Source organism: Aristolochia californica, unplaced genomic scaffold (genome assembly GCF_029961685.1).
Source record: "Aristolochia californica isolate CCGP_79_NKW_82.1479 unplaced genomic scaffold, dmAriCali1.0.hap1 SCAF_15, whole genome shotgun sequence".
Taxonomy (NCBI): domain Eukaryota; kingdom Viridiplantae; phylum Streptophyta; class Magnoliopsida; order Piperales; family Aristolochiaceae; genus Aristolochia; species Aristolochia californica.
This window is the reverse complement of record NW_027181826.1, coordinates 24161920-24181332: the sequence shown is the minus strand read 5'-3', so window position 1 is coordinate 24181332 and position 19413 is coordinate 24161920. Positions and strand designations below refer to the sequence as shown.

Sequence of the window (19413 nt, the reverse complement as noted above, 5' to 3'; positions counted from 1 at the left end):
TCATTGGTTAATGACGTCAATAGAGACGACTTTGCCTGATTTGAATTAAACTCGACCCACCTTCCATTACACATTAGTCCTAGTGATGCAATAACCTACCTAAATCCAAATTCACCTAATACCCCTGGTAAAACCTTATATGACTGTGCAGTCACTAAGAATTGTATCTTGTTAGTGATGGGGTCAAGTTTAATTAGCTAATGGACGCCCGAGGATTTAATCTGATTTGAATTCGACTCAACCCACCCATGGCTACCTCACCTACCTTTAATTAGACTCTCCACCCATCCTAGTAGGGCAAATACAATAAAACATAAAACAACATTTTATAACACTAATAAAATTTTTAAACTCAAAATCTATGGCAAATGAACTAGACCTATTTATGCAAAAATGCCTAAGTCCAAATTCACTAAATACCCCTGGTAGAGCCTCATATAATTTCGCAGTCATTATGAACCGAAGCTCATTGGTGATGGAGGTCAGGTTTCATTGGTTAATGGATGCTTGTGCAAACGACTCAACCTAGTTTAAATTACACTCAACCCACCCTCCATTACACACTAGTCCCATTGAACCAATAACCTACTAAGTCAAAATTCAATAAATACCCTCGGTAGAACCACATATGATTTAGCAGTGTCACTATGAATCATACCTCATCGTGATGTGGGTCGGGATCCGTTTGCTAATGGATGCCTAGGCAGGCGACTAAGCCTAGTTCGAATTGGGTTCAACAACTGTTTAGTCTCTTTTTGCTCCCCATAGGACAACCCAGACCCCCTGCGTCGAAGTTGGTTATTTTAATAAAAATCCCTATATAATCTAAACGTAGCCCTAAAAAAAAGAGAAAACAAATCGATTATCAACTTCCAACGTCTAAACAAGAACACTGTAGAATCACTTTATTTTTCATTTTTTTCCAGCAAAATCCGAAACAATTCAGCTGATCGGGCAACGCCAGTCGCTGTCAAAAGTTCGACCAAGCGCAGAGAAATGAAGCGAAATTAAAATCTAGTAGGAAGCCGACATCACAAAAAAGTCGATTAACCACCGAGAACTGAATAAAACTGGAAATCTCAGGTGGCATCATTCAGGTTAATAAAGATATCCTTCGAGTCTCTGAAGAATTCGAATATCGTTCCTCTGGGAACTTCGATTCGGCTTTGTATTCTCTCTCGCATAACCCTAGAAAGCTGGGGATCAGGGATATAGGATGGATCCCGAGCAGACGTTCCTTCGGGTACATGCGCGGCTTTCAGGGATGCTTCTGCGGGTTCTTACTCCGAAATTCAGAACTGCCATGGAGTATATTCTTCTTGTAGTTGCTATCGCGTTGTTTTGTTCGTTGGTCGTGATGCATATGAACTTCGTTCAACAGGTAATCGAGTCTCTGATGGTGCTGGGAGCCTTTGTTTCTTTCTGTTTTATTGGAGATGGAGTCAGTGAAAATTCGGGTAGCTTGTATAGAATGGAATCGGCTGGGGGGAAGGTGTCATCGTGAGAGTTCTTTGTTAGTCTGGTATTATGAGACGAATAACTTTGAATTACTATTCTCATGGTCTAGTTGTCTGTTTTTTCTCATTGATTTTGAATAAGAATCTAAGGTTCTGAAGGGGCCGATTTGGCTCATGATATTGCTTGTGTGCTTCTCTGATATTCTTTGGAACCGTCAAATTCATTATGGAAGCTTTCATTCTGTTGGACCTTGAAGTTTATCTTGCCGGTGTTGGAGCTGGTAAATTTCATGTACGGTGTTCTGTTGCTTGTTGTTGAAATCATGAAGTTGAAATTAACTCACTTGTGGAATTTGGAGAGTTTCATGATTCTTTGTTAATGTGCTTTGCTCATCCTGCGGGAGTAGTACAACTGGCAAGAAAAGATGTAAATTGAAAGCAAGTTCTTGGTGCATCTCCTGTTCATTTCTTCATTGTGTTTTTGTCATTGCTGCTTATCAACTGGCCACTTTTGCATGTGAAGCCTGGCTGTTCAAGTGAGCTGTCTGGAGCTGAACTCACAGATGCAGACCTAGTCCAGATCAAGGTATGCTGATGTCAATTCTGTAGTATCTACAAGGCTTGAATATCATGCTTAGTAATTTTTTTTTCTTTTAGAATATTGATTCCATCAATAGCCCAAACAAGAGAATATGGGGCTGTGGTGCCAAAACAGCCACCACCTAAGACCCACATATCATCAAAAGAGCAAGTTTTGCTCTACATCAAGTTGTTGATAACAAACTCCCTCATTAGCTAGGGAATCCACAATTCTGTCACTCGACTTAAGAGTGTGATTCTGAGAAATTACAAAAGAAAGAAAGATCTTAAGCCTCCTGTAATATTGCTGCAAACGTCATAGAGGATCTGCAGAATTCTTCATTCAATGATTCTCCCTCAATGTTCCGAGGCATGCTGAACTGGTCCTTGTAAATTCTCATACTGTAAGCATAGCCTGAATCTCAGCTTCCAAGGAGTCCTTACACCCCAATGTGCTCGAGCCTGCCAGAGTTAGGGTGCTCATCATGGATTCATGTTCCGTACTTCTTCATCCATTCCAGTCATCATGGGCTAGATGTAGTTTTGTTAGATATTTCTTATAGCAGGATGAAATGTTATACAAATGACTGCTTCATTGTTCAGCTCTACTATTCACCCTTTTTCTAATAGAATTCTTCTTTGTTCGGTTTCTAATAGAATGGTTTTGGGGTGTATTATATAGGAAGTCACTCAACGTGGCACAGCCGTGCCAGAAATTAACTTCTCCTATTCTGCTGCTCGTATCACTTGAAATGCGTGTTTTTAGTCAAAGTCAAACAAATAGCTACAATTTATCTTGTTGATAGCTGGATGAATGTGATTCCTACTTCAGGCCTTCAATTCTGCTGATTTTTAAAAAATATGTATAAAAATGAACTGATTGTGTGTAGAATATGACAATGGATATAGGAGAAGAAAGGACGAAATATTGAACATAGATGGTGAGACTATTGAATGAATTGAAAGAAACAAGTCACCAAAACCAAAAACGGACTCAACAAGCTAACTGGACAAGTTGATTGAACCTGAAAATTGTTGCAATTATTTATTTGATCGTGGTTTGCTTTTTATCAAGCTTTGTCAACTTGTTTTGTAAACAAATATTTCCCTTATGTAGCTTGGTTTGTTTGAAAGAAGTTATGTACTTGTGTAGTCTCATGTATAGTATTCTCTCTATTCTTTGTTAAATTATGTATCCAGGGGCATATTGGTGATTTTACTATATTTTACCCCTCGTAGGTTAGATGTCTTTATGTGCTTATATATTCAGTTTGGTACTCCTTTTATTTGAACTGGAGTTATAATTATTGGGTTATGAAGTGTGTAGGAGAGGGGTATTTTGGACTATCCAATTAATGTTTTACTAATTTAATATAGAGCTTTAGGGGGTTGACTTTCCCCCCAATGACTGCTGCCTCACCTCGAGCAGTTTTCTCTTTCTCTTTTCCTCTTCTTCTCTCTTTCTTCTCTCCTTCATACTTCATGATATTCAACTTCTACATTCTTCTGGCATGCTATCTTCTTAAATTAATCTTAATTGATCAGCAAGCACATTGCATGCTTTGATGCTGTGGATTCAAGTCCAATCACCTACTCAAAAGAATGAAAAAGAGGTTATTGGGTTTGGTTCTTAATATGAGTGTATCAATTAACTCCCTGAAAGCTTGGTTTACCGTATTGTATTTTTTTCTCCCTTGTTCTCCTGACACAAATTTATTATTTCTTGTAGATTGCTAGTGGTGGACTCTGGTTGCATAATCCATTTGACAATAATTTTGAGAATGTTCCTCAGCAGAAAAGCTCAAGTGAAAGTTTGAAAGTATTGGATCTAGAAGCAGATGGAATGTCATTTTTGGCAGCTAAATATTGGTTAAATTGGATAGTTTCAGGTTCAAGTAGGAGCAAAGTGCACAAATCACGGAAGAATGATGGAGAATTTGCCGATCCTTCGGTAGAAAACACAGCTGATAGTAAGGAAATTGTAAATGAACCAGAAAGTAGGGGCGACATAGAACTATCACAAGTGGGTCGTCCCTTTTTTGTGAAAGGTGCATTTAGAGCAGTGGTTGTTTACTTCTACAGAAAATGTCAGAAGTTCTTTCCTTCTCTTTTGAGTTTTAAACGTTTATGGGTGAGCACCTTGAGAAAAATGCCTTTACCTCTCTCTCTCTCTCTCTCTCCCTCCTTCCCTTTCTCTATCTGCTTGCAAATAACTTTATCTCTGCATTTTATCATTGGCCATTGTTCATTTATGTATACAGTTTTTTATTTTAAACAACCAGTAAAATATCACTTTATCTAGCATTAAAATGCTTGAATTTAACATCTGTGAGTATAAATCATTAAGCTCTGTATATTCTTAAAAGTTTCTGTATTAAAGGTCAAAAGATTATTCATGAATTAAAACTATAGGTTTTGGCATATGGAACTGTTTTAAAAATTAGATGCACTTCCCTTGGAATGTTTCAATAACTAATATGCACATTTGTTGAGGCAACACCATTGAGCTTGTTGGTCTATGAACACTGACCTGTCAGTTACCATAAGGGTAACAAAAAGTGATGTAAGTTGTGTTTGTTACAGCGATCGGAGAAGTTTTCTTCTGGATTAAGGTGGTGATTGGAGAATTTTCCATGGTGGACTTGTCGGAACTCCAACTCACGGAGGTAGACCATTTTGCTCCCCCTCCCCTGACACGACCAAGTCATCGCTCAGTCGAGTCGATCACACCATCCCACAAACCCAGACCCAACCTGGAATTTGTTGAATTTGAATTTAAATTCAAATTCAAATCCAAATCCAAATCCAAATTCAAATTCGATTCCAAATCCAAACCACATTTCAAATTCAAATTTCGAACCTCCCACTAACACCTTTCCAACTTTTTCTAACACCTCGAAAAGCCAAATTGGCCTTCCCAATGCCACTACCATTTCGAGCAACTAATATGCACATTTGTTGAGGCAACACCATTGAGCTTGCTGGTCTATGAACGCTGACCTGTCAGTTACCATAAGGGTAACAAAAAGTGATGTAAGTTGTGTTTGTAACAGCGATCGGAGAAGTTTTCTTCTGGATTAAGGTGGTGATTGGAGAATTTTCCACGGTGGACTCGTCGGAACTCCAACTCACGGAGGTAGGCCATTCTGCTCCCCCTCCCTTGACACGACCAAGTCATCGCTCGGCCGAGTCGATCACACCATCCCACCAACCCAGACCCAACCTGGAATTTGTTGAATTTAAATTCAAATCCAAATCCAAATTCAAATTCAAATTCAAATCCAAATCCAAATTCTTTTTCAAATTCGATTCCAAATCCAAACCACATTTCAAATTCAAATTTCGAACCTCCCACAAACACCTTTCCAACTTTTTCTAACACCTCGAAAAGCCAAATTGGCCTTCCCAATGCCTTTTCGAAATATCCCCCTCCTCCCTGCAACCTCGAATGCAGCAGTTTCCCTCCCTTCTCACGCTACCTCGACAGCCAACCTTCCCCTTCCCCCACACGCCACCTCTAACCTTTACCTCGAAGCACCCACCCATTCCCTTCAAAATACAACCCTCCCCCCTCAGACCTCGACTACAACGTTGATAGCTAACCCCATTAATACCTCCACCTCGGCTAATGCCATTCCCCAACAAACCTCAAAAATCATCCACCTCCCCCTCATAACACACCACCAATCTCTAGCTGAGCTGTGTCTTGGTAACGCTGCTTGCACTCGAGCATCTCAAACCCAGAAAATGATCTCGGGACCCCCACCCACCAGAAAAATTCCGACCTCTCACCACCACCAGATAACCATCAAACAAACTTCTTCACCCCAGCCTTCTAAAACCCCCTTTTCAGCTACCATGAGGATAACAATTCCGATGGTTTCAGCCCTTGTCCAGACATGATTTACTTGGAACCATGGCAAAACCAACCCCCCCCCCCCCTCCTGGCAACGGACACACCAACCCCTCAAAACACCATGGAAAAAACAACACCCAGCCTCATCCCCAGGACACAGAAGCCACCTGAAATGCCTCCCCCACTCGTTGTTCAAGATCCAGAGACCACATCAGAACCTGAGCCCAATCCTTTTTTTTTTTTTTTTTGAAATGATGCTGATTTTTATTAAGACAAAAGCTCAAAAGAGCAAATTACAAAGGAGGGAATCCTTCCTATACAATGAGAGATTGTTGGGAAGTTCCAAATTTAGCCAATTTATCAGTCAGAGAGTTGGCTGATCTAGGAATGAGATTCCAATTACAATGCAAAGAAGATACAATGTCAGCAATACTATCAGTGATGGGCCAGTGGCGCCAAGGGGGGAGGCTATCTTTGGAACACCAACTAATAACCGTCTTCGAGTTGCCTTCAATGATTAACTTGCCATGGAGACAATCTCTGAAGATTTGGAGGCCAAACAGCAGAGCACTAACTTCAACAGTATTAGAATCGGCAATGCCCACCGAACCCGCATAAGAAAGAATGGGGTCTCCATTGTGACCTCTGAATATACCACCTGCTCCTGCTGGACCAGGACATCCAATAACACTACCATCAAAAACCTGAGCCCAATCCTAACACCAAGCTCAACTTGGATCTTCCAACTCCTCTAGTTTTGGCTACCTATCAAAGAAGGAAAAAAAGTGGGCCCGCCCGTTACCAATCAGAGGCTGCTTTGGCTAGCAGATCATCCCCCCCTAACCATTTCAACCCTCCCCTCCCTCCAACTGAGAGGATGGCAGCAGAGCTACAATCTGAACGAAGTTGGCATGACAAGGAAACATGTCAAAACATGATGAATCTGGCTTGTCTCTTGGGAGTGGTTTTCCATGGATAGATTCCAGGAAGGAAAGATGATGTGGGAGTTCAATAAATCAGTTCCAAATGATCTTGATCTCTTGGAATGTCTGAGTAGGGTCTTCACAAAAGCGAGCAATTATTTGTCGCCTCCTAACACAATTCAAGCCTTCTATTGTGGTGCTCCAAGAAACAAAATGTCAAAGTCCGAACGACAACCTCGCCCGTGACCTTGGGAATTGCCCCTCACTGCAATGGTAGACCGTAAATTCGATCGGCCATCCTAGTGGAATCATGGTGCTATGGGATAGCTCCCTATTTGATGCAATCAACACCACTCACAAAACTTACTCGGTGGGGATTCATTTCCGTGATCGTTGTTCTGATTCTCAGTGGTGTCTCGCTAGAGTCTACGGTCCTAATCATTATCGCGAGGGAAGGAATTTCTGGGAGGAGCTCACTGACTTTCAACTCCAATGGCCTCTACCATGGATTTTTGCTGGAGATTTCAATGCTACTCGTTTCTGCGACGAAAAGCTACTTTCAACTACTCACATCTCATCTTCTATGAAGGTTTTATTGACTTCATCGGTAATGGAGAATTGGAAGAGATCATCCTCTTGGGAAAGACCCTATCCTCTCGAAGTTGGATCGTTTTCTTGCCGATTCAATTTGGCTTTATCTTTATTATGATATTTCCGGAAGAGTCCTCAATCGGGTAGGATCCGATCACTGGCCCATCCTATTATCCACCTCGTGTGGAAGATGGGGTCCCCCCCCCATTCAGATTCAAAAACACCTTGCTCTTGGATGCTGATTTTGATGTGCTTTTGAAAAACTGGTGGTCTAGCTTGCTGGCTTGGGGTAGACCAGAGTGGCCTCTTTTGATAAAGCTAAGGAATGGTCCTTCCGGCGTCGTCAATCAACTAGAAATAAAAAAGTCCTCTCTCCTCAACCGCATCGCTGAGTTAGATTCATTAGAAGAGCAAAGATATCTAACTCAATTTGAATTTTCCACTCGTCTTTCGCTTCAAACGGAGTTGCAATTTATCCTAGTTCAGGAAAGAATCAACTGGAGGCAGAGAGCCTGTTTTAAATGGCTAACTGATGGAGATGCCAGTACAAAATTTTTCCACTCCCTTGCATTGATGAGGAAGAGATCCAATCGAATTACCTTTTTATGCATCAATAACGAGGTAACGTCGGATAAGATTCAAATTACTAATGAGTTGCTCAGTTTTTTCACAGATTTATTAACTGATAATTATCTTAATTGACCCAAAGTTCAACAACTTCATTTTGGCCACCTCCCTCACTCTGCTTCATCTCTTGTCGAAGCTCCTTTCTCTCAGAAGGAAATTGAAAAGGCAGTCATGGGCATGGCTTGTGACTGGGCACTGGGCCTAGATGGATTCAATGATGAATTCTACCACCGTGCTTGGCCAATTATCAAGGGAGATATTTATAACATGGTTGAGGGATTTTTTAAGAATGACATCTCCTTTCGTAGCATGGGGGCCTCTTTTATCTCCCTGATCCCCAATAAGAGAAATGTTGAGACCCCAGGTGACTTTCGTCCTATCAGTCTGATCTCATGCACTTACATGATTATTGCTAGATTCCTTGCAAACCGGCTCAAAACTATGCTCCCTCTAGTTATCAACCATGGTCAGAGTGCTTTCTTGAAGGGTAGAAACATTTTGAACTCCAATATGGCGGCACATGAGTTGTTTGACCATTTTACCTGTTTGAAGGAACCGACGTTTACACGAAAGCTGGATTTAGAAAAGGCTTTCGATCAGGTAAACTGGGCCCTTTTGGACGACATCATGACTTGCATGGGCTTCGGAGATCGTTGGAGATATTGGATTAGGAACTACGTATACTCCTCAACGTATTCTCTAGTCTTGAATGGTACATCTTGCAGATGCTTTAATGGCTTGAGGGGATTGAGACAGGGAGATCCTCTCTCCCCTCTCATCTTCAACATTTTGGTGGAATTCCTCTCTGCTATACTATTTCCGGCCAGAGAATGTGGATGGCTACATCCAACTAGTAGTTCCTCGGCTTTCAATATTCTTGTCCTTCAATATGCGGATGACACCTTGATCTTCGGAGCAGGAATAATGGCCAACATCAGAAAAGTAAAGGCGGTTTTGGGACTTTTCGAAATCTGCTCAGGTCAGAAAGTAAATTGGGGTAAAACCTCCTTGATTGGGTTCAATATCAACCCAAATTCCCTCTCAGAAATGGTGGAAGTACTTGGTTGCTCGATCTCTTCCACCCCTTGTATTACCTCGGTCTTCCTCAGTTCACGGGCCGTATTTGCAGAGACCTCTGGACTCCAGTTATTGAAAAGATGGAATTGCGGGTTGCATCCTGAAAGGGTCGGTTACTAAGCAAGGCTGGAGGGTTGACTCTTTTAAAATCATGCATTGCTGGCATTCCAAACCATTATTTATCCCTCTGGCCTTGTGCAACTTCTATTTGTCAGCAACTGGATAAGATGAAGAAGGGTTTTCTCAGGAAAGGAAGCAGCCCTGATTTCAAGTGCCATTTGGTCAGTTGGGAGGAAGTCTGCCTCCCAAAGAGCCTTGGAGGTCTCGGAATCCAGCTTACCAAAGACATGAACTGTGCCTTGCTCCTTAAAATGGATTTGGAGACTCAACTCATCTGCTTTAAACCTCTGGAAAAATATGGTGCTATCAAAGCTCGGCATTACTTCGAATTGGTGGACCAAAGGGGGAAACAGAAGGCAATTATCTCCTATACGGAGATCTCTCTATCTCCTTACTCCAATTTTCTCATCGGCAGTCCGATTCTATGTGGGTGATGGCCATCATATCAGATTTTGGGAAGACTGGTGGTTGGGTGATATGCCTCTTCAGAACACTTTCCTAGCCGCTTCAGAATTTCAAGATTAAGGAATATTACCATTGCTAAGGTCGCCGATAATGGGGGATGGAAAATTCAACCTCGTCGTGGTTTATCAGAACTAAAAGGTCTTGAAGCCAGTTGCCTTTTGGACGCTTTACAACCAGCCAGAATTCAAGCTAACAAATTAGATAAATTAATCTAGTGGCCAGATAAAAGTGGCTCAGTCTCTGTCTCCTCCGCTTACCTTGTTATTCGAGGCGGGATTACTCGTGGTCCCAAGCATGCATTGGAGTTGACTGGCATCTTAGCGCTCCCCTAAAATAAAATTTTTCATGTGGTGTGCATATCGCAACAAGATTCTCTCAGCTAATAATCTCAAAATTTGTGGCCAGCTTGGGGTTGACCCCATTTGCCCTTTCTGCCATGCCAATGAAGAAACTGTTAGCCACATCCTTCTCTTGTGCCCTTTCTCTTGGGAGATTTGAACGTCGATTATTAGCCGAATTGGGCTCCATCTCTACTTCCCAGAAGACTTGGCCGCCCCTTGCCAAATGCTTGTAGGGACTCTTGTCCCGAGTTTTGGAAAATTTATGATCTCTGCCCTCTCCGCATTCATCCCCTTGGGCTTTGGCTAGAGCGCAATCAAAGGGGATTCAATGCCAAGTTCAGCTATCAAGATAGAATCATTGAAACCATCTCAGGCAATATTGCTACTTGGCTTCACTCTCGAAAAGCCTTTGCCCCCTTCTCGAGATCTTCCATCAGAAATAATTGGAGGTGTCTTGCCCAGCTCCACACTTCTTTGAAGCCCCAGTTATTTCTGAGTGGACCTCTCCACCTGTTGGTGTCCTTAAGTTGAACTTTGACGGATCTTATTTCGGTAACCCTGGCTTAGTGGGTTTTGGCGGCGTGATTCTTGATTCTCTTCGGAACTAGATCGTTTCCTTCTCCAGCCCTCTTGGTATTGCGGACTCCACGACGGCCGAGCTTCAAAGCCTACTTAATGGACTATGTGTTTTCCGCGATCATTGCTCCGGGCCCATCCTGATTGAGGGAGACTCCAAGGTGGTGATTGGTTGGTGTGAGAATTCCTTTGCGCCTCCGCGGCGCCATTGGGACGCCTTTTTTGAAATTATGGATATTGTCAATTTATTTGACTATTTTTGGTCTCTCATTCCGAGATCAGCAAATTCTGTGGCTAATGTTTTAGCCAAACAAAGAGCCTCCTTGCAATCTCTTGTTGTTAGGAGTTAGCTCCTCCTTTTGTTCTCTTAATAAAATCACATTTCACAAAAAAAAAAAGTTGTGTTTGTAATGATTGTTCTCTTTACAGGAATATGCCATCTGATGAGATAAGTATTTTAAGTATATATAATTACAATAATTTGGTAAGTAATTTGTGTTAGTTACATAAGATAAAAATTATGTATCTAGGGAGTAAGCCTCTTTCTGTGATTGAAGGTTTCCGAATGCAAGAAAGTTGGAAAGGCACTATTTTACACATAAAAGGAAAAAAGAGTTTCATAGTGAGGCTGAATTATGTAAATGTAATTTTAATTAAATTGTTCAAGTTGTTAACTCATGAGAATTAGATAAATGATAATTATGTGTCTGTAGATCCTGTGGAGTTTGAGCATTAGTATACATGTACTCAATGGGTCTTTAAAATGTAGTTTGTACTGCAGAATACTGCAGGATCTGATATGCATCTGGATAATTCAAAGTCATCAAATAGCAACCATTTGGAAGGTAGTGGATCATTTTTAGATACATTAGTGTTGATTCCAGTATCTCTTTTATTTTGATAAAGGTTCACTGATTTGAAAAAATAAAATGAACTATTCTTTTTGCCTGCAGTTCAGTGGCTTGAGAACAGAAGCAAAACATTTGAACCAACATATCTTTATGCAGTTGAGAAGGTAGTACTTTCCTTTAAGAATTCTTTGTTTAAATGAATTTTGTTTTAGAAAGGAACATGGATAGTCTATGCCTCCAAGAGTGAAACAATAGAAGCAGTTTCTTTGGAGTTTTTCACTACCATATCTAACATATAGATGCATTCTAGTTGAAGTTTTCCTGTAGACAATGAACCTTGTAGAGGAAGTTTATGAATGTGTTATATATTTTGATCAGGGGTATTTCGGGCTAACTGAAGATGCTAAATCTCAGCATAATGTACGAACAATAAACATTACCATTTCTGCTCAACATTCCTGCTTTGGCAACAGGTCAAGTAACATGGTGGTACCGAGTCTTTTCTTGGAATGAAGCACACATCTTTAGTATAAGATTATAGGTTAGTTTTGTTTTGCAGGTGGCAGCAACTTCTCATAAACGGTCTAATTGGTTATGATACTATTTTAATGAATAGTCTGTTAAGCTTTTCTGGTCAAGGTAAGAATTTTTATATATTCTATTTGCCCTTTTAGATTTTCTTGATGACTGCTTGCCTTTTTTATATAGGTAAACTAAAATGTGTGCTTAATTGAAAGAAAGAACTATGTTAAAGTACTTAGAGGCAATATGCATACCCACTTACTGAAAGAGTGGTTTTAGTTTTGGATTTAGGGTCATTTTCATTATTTATATCATATACCAAAGGAATATAATTTATTGATGGTGGTATGCATGCACATAAGCTGGATTTGCAAATTGAAGTAAAAAGAAGAAGGTACCTAAACGGTTAGAAGATTAATATATCCTCTTTCAATCTAGCTATAGATGTAATTTACCCACCTAAGTTTTCCCCTTGTATATGATAGGATTGGCCCCTCCTGCACCTATTGGGTTCTGGACTGTTTGTGATACAAATCTGGGAGCTAGATGTCTCTCCTTGCATGCTCCACAAGTAACACGCATGTGTCATGTTTGGTGCAATTGTAAGGGGAGTTTCTAGTGTGAGGTCTTGGGGTTCAAGTCCTACCAGGGGTAAAGGTGGTATGCGTGTATAAGTAACACTAAAAAAAAAGAAAAGTTTAACAAATATTAAGAGGCAGAACCACGGTGTGAAAGATGGAACCATAATGTGAATGCTTTGGTTATTGTAGCATGAACCATGTGTAGCGATAGGTGTATTGAATTCCTGATACATATTGGAGCTCAGAATCTGTTATGTATTGGCTAATACATTCCCCCTATATCGGCCTGTATCAGCCTGTATCGGCCAATACAAATGTGTACTGGCAGAGAAAAATCCAATATGTATCAGCTGATACAGATGTGTATCAGGCAGGGCAAAATCCAAAATGTATCGATCGATACGTTATATTTACCAGCATTATGCACATTCCTGATCTTGTTACCTAAGCATGAAATGCAACACCAATGCATGAACACTTGGGTCTACGCCTTGACGATCCAGTGGACCATTGCGTGAATGCTGTGGTAGACAATAGTGTGAAACCCATGTTTGCATTGTGAAATCATTTATTGCATGAAATGTGGACTGAAGTGTGAATGCTTCAGTTCCCTCATTGACACTTTAGTTTGCTACTGCACAGCATGAAATGCCATCTCCCTAATGGTTATCATCATGCCCAATGTACCATCCACACGTCGAAGCATGTGAAAGACGTCTTGTCGCGCTCTAAGTGGCACATCATGAATTCCAGGGCAATTAATATTGCAACTTTAGAGCTAAAAAGATTCAAAACTTGTGTTTTGTAGCAAAGATTATTTGGTGTAACTCTTTTCTAAGACAAAAAAAGTGAGAGAGTTAAATTAGCAATTTAACTTCATATCCAATTTTCTGCCTAGGCCTCTAAGGTCAATGATTGCTCTTAATGCACTTACTAATATTTTATTGGATTGCTTCATTGTTTGCTCTTAGAACTGAGAAGAAAGTTAAATGTTGGATATCTCACATTCCTTAATTATTGAATTCTATGTCTAAAACATTTTCAAAATGAAAAAAATATTTCTGAATTCTGTTGGTGAAATTTACGTGCAAGAGTGGATTAATTGCATTTTGCCTCCTCAATTTTGATGGATGGAATTAGGGGTGGGCATTGGGTCGGGTTAAACAAGGAACCTGATCTGATCCAACCTAAAAAACTTATGTTCGGGTTTTCTTCCTCATCTGTGGAACTGGGAGAGGGTTGGGGAAAAAAACCATGGGCATTTGGGGCAAGGATGAGTTTTACCAAACCCGACCTAATTAACTTATATACTCTTTTTTAAAATTACAATTATATATATTTAAAAATAAAAGAAAGATTTTCTTATTTTTTGGGGGCATTTTTTATTAATTTTTATTCTGTAATATAAATGTTTTTTTATATTAAATCAAAATTTTAAATATTAAATGAATGGTAGATTGGGTCATTGGCCAAAGTGGGGATGGGTCAAGGATACGGGGATGGGCCGGGGATAGAGATTGGGTTGTGCTTGGGGTTGTGGGAGTGGTTATTGTTTGGATTTTTTCAGGGTCAGGGTTCAAGTTTTCAAACACCTGAACCTGATCCGACTTTTGCCCACCCCTAGATGGAATTGTTTCTCTTATGTATTTCTTGGGGATTTCTGGAGGTTTGACACTTTGAAAGACCAGTGGAATTTTTTTTTATTGGGCCAAGGATCAGATAGAGATTTAGGTTTATATTATTCTTTAAATTTGTTTCTTTTGGCTATACATGATTAAAAAAATATTGTTTCTATATATATACAGTGGGATTGGTCTATATTCACATTTTTTGCTCTTTGTTTGATTCATTTGATGACATTCAAATCATTGTATTGGGTGTTTTAATTTGGCTTATTTATCTACCTATTGGAGAAATCATGCAGGATATCTGTATAACTTTCAGAGAAGGGAGAAGATATATGATCTTAGTTATGCATATGAACCAGTGGAAGGTTCTAAAGGTTTTGAAGGTATGTTGGGCCATTTCCTGACCAATGGATGAATTTTTCTGATTTCATGATAGGGAAGTCTGTGTAGAACATCTATGATTCGTATTATAAAGTGAAATATGGTGACTAGTTTCTTTAGAATTTGTTGCAAATTCATAAGGTAACTTTTTGGTACCCAAGCTACTTAGGCGTAGACTCCTCTTTGCTACTTGCTTGTGCAATTACCTTCAGATTAGCAACAGTCATCAAGATTCACTTTCTTTTCTTTCCTCTGTTTTTTTCTTCCTGAAAATAAAATGAAAGATGGAATACTCAATTTGTGGATTAAAATTTTTTCATTGATTCTGTAGGTTACCTTGTGACCAAGTGTGGTGTGCTTATCATGTCATTGTTTGTCTTTTTTACCACAACTATGTCAGTCTCCTTCACTTTGAGGGAGACACAGTCACGTATGCTGAAGTTTACAGGTCAGTAGTAGTCCTGGGCCTGTCATGTGTTCTTTATGTAGTTATCTATTGAAAGCATGAATGAGTTTTTTAAACTTAAACTTTTGCAGTGCAGCTCCAACACCATGCTCGACATCAGCTTCCCACATTTCAGCTAGTCTTTGTGCACGTGATTGAGTCGCTTGTCTTTGTGCCTGTTAGTTACTGTTCCTACTTCAACTAATATTGCTGCCACTTGAAAGAATATTTTGTTTGGGGGACATAATATTGACTGTTTCAGTTTTTATTATTATTTTATTACTAATAAAATAAGCTGCTATTCTTGCAGATTATGATTGGAACCCTATTTTTTCTGTTTGAGTTTTATGACGACCAGTTGCTTGCTTTCATGGTCTTAATTCTTGTCTGGTTATGCGAGTTATTTTCATTGATAAGGTTCTCTCTTTCTCTCTCTTACACACTCACGTATCTCACATGCAATTATTGTAATCTAACATTATTATGACTTACGGGTTTTGCAGTGTCCAGACCCCATTGTCAATACAGTTCTTTCCTCGATTCTTCTTGCTCTATTTCGTGGTGTTTCACATTTACTTCTTTTCTTACCCTTATGGTATGACTCCTCTCTTCTAATCTCAGAATTTCATCTTTCTCCTTTCTGATGTGGACCAAAATAATGGTGCTCTTTCATTTTATCTTTGGTACTGTAAAATGCACTCCTCCCAGGAATGATTTCATGGAATTTGCTAGATTACGTTGGCATGTCCAACCGTTTAGTTGTCTATTAAGTTGGAATCCTGGATTCATTTTTCAATTTTCTGTTAGTCTATCAAACTTGCATTCAGTTTGTCATTTTTCCACTGCATGTTGGCTAATTTCTGTCTGTCTTTCCCTGTCACTGTCACTTTCTCAGGTTTTTCATATTTGGCTTTTGCAACAACTGCAGCGTTCATGTATCACTTGATCCTTTATTTCTGGAACCACTTTGAGGTGATTATTTTCTATTGCATCTGGATTCCACTGTATGTTCATTTGTTTGGTCCAGTTTTTAAAACTTGTAATGCCTAAAAAGCATTCATGCATTCTTGAATACTTAGCTTACATAAGGTTTAGAGTATAAAATATAGTTATGTTTGCCTAATCTGTTTCTTAACGATGTTAGAGTCCACTCTTGTGAGTGGTGGCTTTCCGCACTTAACCGACTAGTCTTTTAGGTTGTATTGGTTAGCATCTTGACGTGGTATCAGAGCCAGGTCCGGAACGTCTCGCTTTCGAATCCCGCGGGGAGCGGTAAGGGGCGGGGTGGGTGTCAGAGGTGGTTCCAGTCCACCTCTCTTGAGTAGGTTGGCTTTCTGCACTTAAACAACTAGTCTTTTAGGTTGTATTGGCCAGCCTCTTGACATGGTATCAGAGCTAGGTTCGGCACGTCCTACCTTTGAATCCCTCGGGGAGCGATAAGGGGCGGGGTGGGTGTTAGAGTGGTTTCGTCCACTCTTGTGAGCGGTGGCTTTCCGCACTTAACCGATTAGTCTTTTAGGTTGTATTGGCTAGCATCTTGACGTGGTATCAGAGCCAGGTCCGACACGTCCCGCCTTTGAATCCCGCGGGGAGCGGTAAGGGGCGGGTGGGTGTCAGAGGTAGTTCCAGTCCACCTCTCTTGAGTAGGTTGGCTTTCTGCACTTAAATAACTAGTTTTTTAGGTTGTATTGGCCAGCCTCTTGACATGGTATCAGAGCCCGGTTCGGCACGTCCTGCCTTCGAATCCTGCGGGGAGCGGTAAGGGGCGGGGTGGGTGTCAGAGGTGGTTCCAGTCCATCTCTCTTGATTAAGTTGGAATGGGCGGGGTGGGTGTCAGAGTGGTTCCGTCCACTCTTGTGAGCGGTGACTTTCCGCACTTAACCGATTAGTCTTTTAGGTTGTATTGGCCAACCTCTTGACAAACGAACCAACTGAACAATATCATAAACTTTTTTCCTTGGATTGGGAGATCCTCCAGAAGAGGCTTTGTTGTAGAAATTTTACAGTAGTTGTTTACTCTAAATCAATGTTATAAAACCTAAAGCGGTCAATTTTCCCTCTCACATGGTTGTTACCTGGCTATCTAGCTGGATCACTTGGGTTGCTGGTTTAACCGGCAAACCCCGCAAGTTCAGCCGGGTTTTCCCCTTTCCCTGGGTTTTACTGACCATAACCTGGACGTGGGGCCAGTTCTGGTTGAATGTGGTTCAACCAGTTGGTCCGGTCTGGGTTTTATAACAGAACTCTTAAGTGAAAAGTTTATACTCAACTAACTTAGCCTCTATAAGATATTAGTTGTTCAGTTAAACATTTATGATTGTCTGATGCCGGTCCCAGCCTTTGCAATCTTAATTTTGTGCTTTGCCTTTTGAGGGCATCAACACTGAACCTAGGATGTGTAACCTGATCTCCATTTATTTGAATTGGGTTGACTTCGGTAGCTGCGTGGACAAGAAAATATCCTAGTCTATTTCAACATGTGAAACTATCACTACCAACTGAATTTATCCAGTTTTTGCTTACATATCTTTATAATCAGGTTCCAGCCTTGGAGAGATTCATGTGGAACCGGCAGCAGCCTGGCATTCATATCACCTCTTCAATTCTCACGTCAACATTGCACATTGCAAGGGTGAACATGAGGAACACAATACCTGCTAATGATGCCTCCAGCACTAGACCTGCAGCTGATTTCAATTCGGCCAGTGACCAACCTGATCCCGTTGTTGATGGCCCAGGAAGCTCCAGTCCTCAAGAACCGTTGGTCACCGATAACACAGATACAACAAGCAGGTCACTCCAGTTCCCACCGGCTGGTTCACCACAACCAGGCACCTCTCCCAACTCAAATTCACTAAACCCTTTCAGTTCTTTACTGTTGGGAATCCTAGGAGGTACTCCAGAGAGCCATGTCTCCTTTTTCTCCATGTTCAGGGATATGCGAGACACCTAACAAGTCTATGATGAATCTTCACAACAAGTAAACCGTTCAATGAATCAGAATTCTTGGTGGAGAAGAACTTCCTGATATAAGAAATTTACAGCTTTTCTCGAGTTTATACTGAGCCATCCCAACAAGTAAACCGTCCAAATGAATCAGGATTTTTGGTGAAGGAGAACTTCCTGTGTGAGAAATTTGAACCAATTGTATCATTCCTATTCAAGTGTGCTTTGGTGGCTCGAGTTTGTAATTATACAAGAACAAGTTATACATACGTAATCAAAAGACCACAGTTTTTAGTATAGTGAAAAACAAGGTGAATTCTGTAAATACTTCTCGACTTAACCTGATACCTTCACAGAGCAAAGTTGCAACTTTTTGTAGGTACTCGTCTTTTTTTTTTTCTTTCTTTTCGGTAATTAGATTGAATGGTTCATAATTCTTAGCCAATAAATGTATGGATTAGTCCCTGTTTAAAATTTTGATTATTCATGATGAAGGTCTGCAGTCTAAATTATAATTTACATTGGTATCATTGTTTTTTTTAAATTGTTCTTATATAATAGCAATATGTTTCAACATCAAGATCAAGCCGGCAGTTTTCCATCTTTCAAACTCGTAAACATCGGCATGACTTCAAAGCTGTCCCCGTGAAGATTAAAATATTTCAATTGAAGCTTCTTCTCTTCAAACGCAACAAACTTATATAGGACTGAACCAGAGGTAGCTGCATATTACTCCGTAAAACTGGTATATCATGTTCGCGGCAGCCATGTTCATGTTTAAGCCCAAGTCACCTGTGTGGACAGCACAGTTCTGTGGTTGCAGGTCACCATGCACTTGTACTATAGCTCAACCTATACGGTTTTTCCATTTTTTCACTTTGCTTGTTTATTTCCTGTACCAGAAAGATCAGGTTCGAATGATTTTGCAGGTTTGATTACATGTTGCTGCCCATGTATCACCTTTGGACAGATTGCCGAGATGGTTGATGAAGGACGAAGTTGTAAGTAACTCACACCAACATACAAATAAAGAATATTTCTTAGCAGTTAACAGTTTGTTGATGATTTTCGCTCCAGCTTGTTGCAAACAAGGTTGCATATATGCACTGTTGATGATGACTGGGTGCCAGTGGATCTACTCCTGCATGTATAGAGAGAAGTTGAGAACTAACTTCGGAGGGCTGCCTCCTGAGCCATGCAACGACTGTTGTGTTCACTTCTGCTGTGAGGCTTGCGCACTCTGCCAGGAACATGAAGAGCTCAAGAACCGCGGGTTGGACCCTTCCAATGGTAAAGATGATACTTGTTCTCTTGTTTCATTTATTTTATCTACCCTGTTTTTTACCTGGTTGGTGCTAATGAAGAAACTACTTTTGTTGGTTCATACACAATAGGCTGGACAGGTCCACCCAAAGCTGCTCCAATGCTGGCTTCAATGCGTAAATGA

At 40.4% G+C, this 19413-nt stretch overlaps 2 protein-coding genes across 2 annotated transcripts; both read left to right on the top strand.

Annotated features, from left to right (window-relative positions):
• Positions 1–895: 895 nt before the first annotated feature.
• Positions 896–18330, top strand: LOC137951644 (membralin-like protein At1g60995). Its single transcript, XM_068798455.1, has 14 exons — positions 896–1381; positions 1981–2043; positions 3766–4167; positions 11394–11457; positions 11566–11627; positions 11842–11936; positions 12023–12102; positions 14491–14577; positions 14907–15023; positions 15113–15198; positions 15331–15437; positions 15524–15615; positions 15916–15992; positions 17560–18330. Exons 1-14 carry the CDS (start codon positions 1217–1219, stop codon positions 17971–17973), a joined length of 1911 nt encoding a protein of 636 aa, XP_068654556.1. The 5' UTR covers positions 896–1216; the 3' UTR covers positions 17974–18330.
• A 388-nt stretch (positions 18331–18718) lies between these two features.
• LOC137951286 (cell number regulator 10-like) lies at positions 18719–19413 on the top strand. Its single transcript, XM_068797872.1, has 4 exons — positions 18719–18782; positions 18869–18967; positions 19044–19256; positions 19361–19413. Exons 1-4 carry the CDS (start codon positions 18719–18721, stop codon positions 19411–19413), a joined length of 429 nt encoding a protein of 142 aa, XP_068653973.1.

What these genes read in the sequence shown, in the direction of transcription:
- LOC137951644 (XM_068798455.1), top strand. Translation starts at nt 1,217, where the DNA reads ATGGATCCCGAGCAGACGTTCCTTCGGGTACATGCGCGGCTTTCAGGG. An exon ending in GTTAAGCTTTTCTGGTCAAG is followed by an intron (nt 12,103 to 14,490) that starts GTAAGAATTTTT and finishes GAAATCATGCAG; the next exon opens with GATATCTGTATAACTTTCAG. An exon ending in ATTTCTGGAACCACTTTGAG is followed by an intron (nt 15,993 to 17,559) that starts GTGATTATTTTC and finishes CTTTATAATCAG; the next exon opens with GTTCCAGCCTTGGAGAGATT.
- LOC137951286 (XM_068797872.1), top strand. Translation starts at nt 18,719, where the DNA reads ATGTTCGCGGCAGCCATGTTCATGTTTAAGCCCAAGTCACCTGTGTGG. An exon ending in GTGGACAGCACAGTTCTGTG is followed by an intron (nt 18,783 to 18,868) that starts GTTGCAGGTCAC and finishes TTCCTGTACCAG; the next exon opens with AAAGATCAGGTTCGAATGAT. An exon ending in CGGGTTGGACCCTTCCAATG is followed by an intron (nt 19,257 to 19,360) that starts GTAAAGATGATA and finishes CATACACAATAG; the next exon opens with GCTGGACAGGTCCACCCAAA.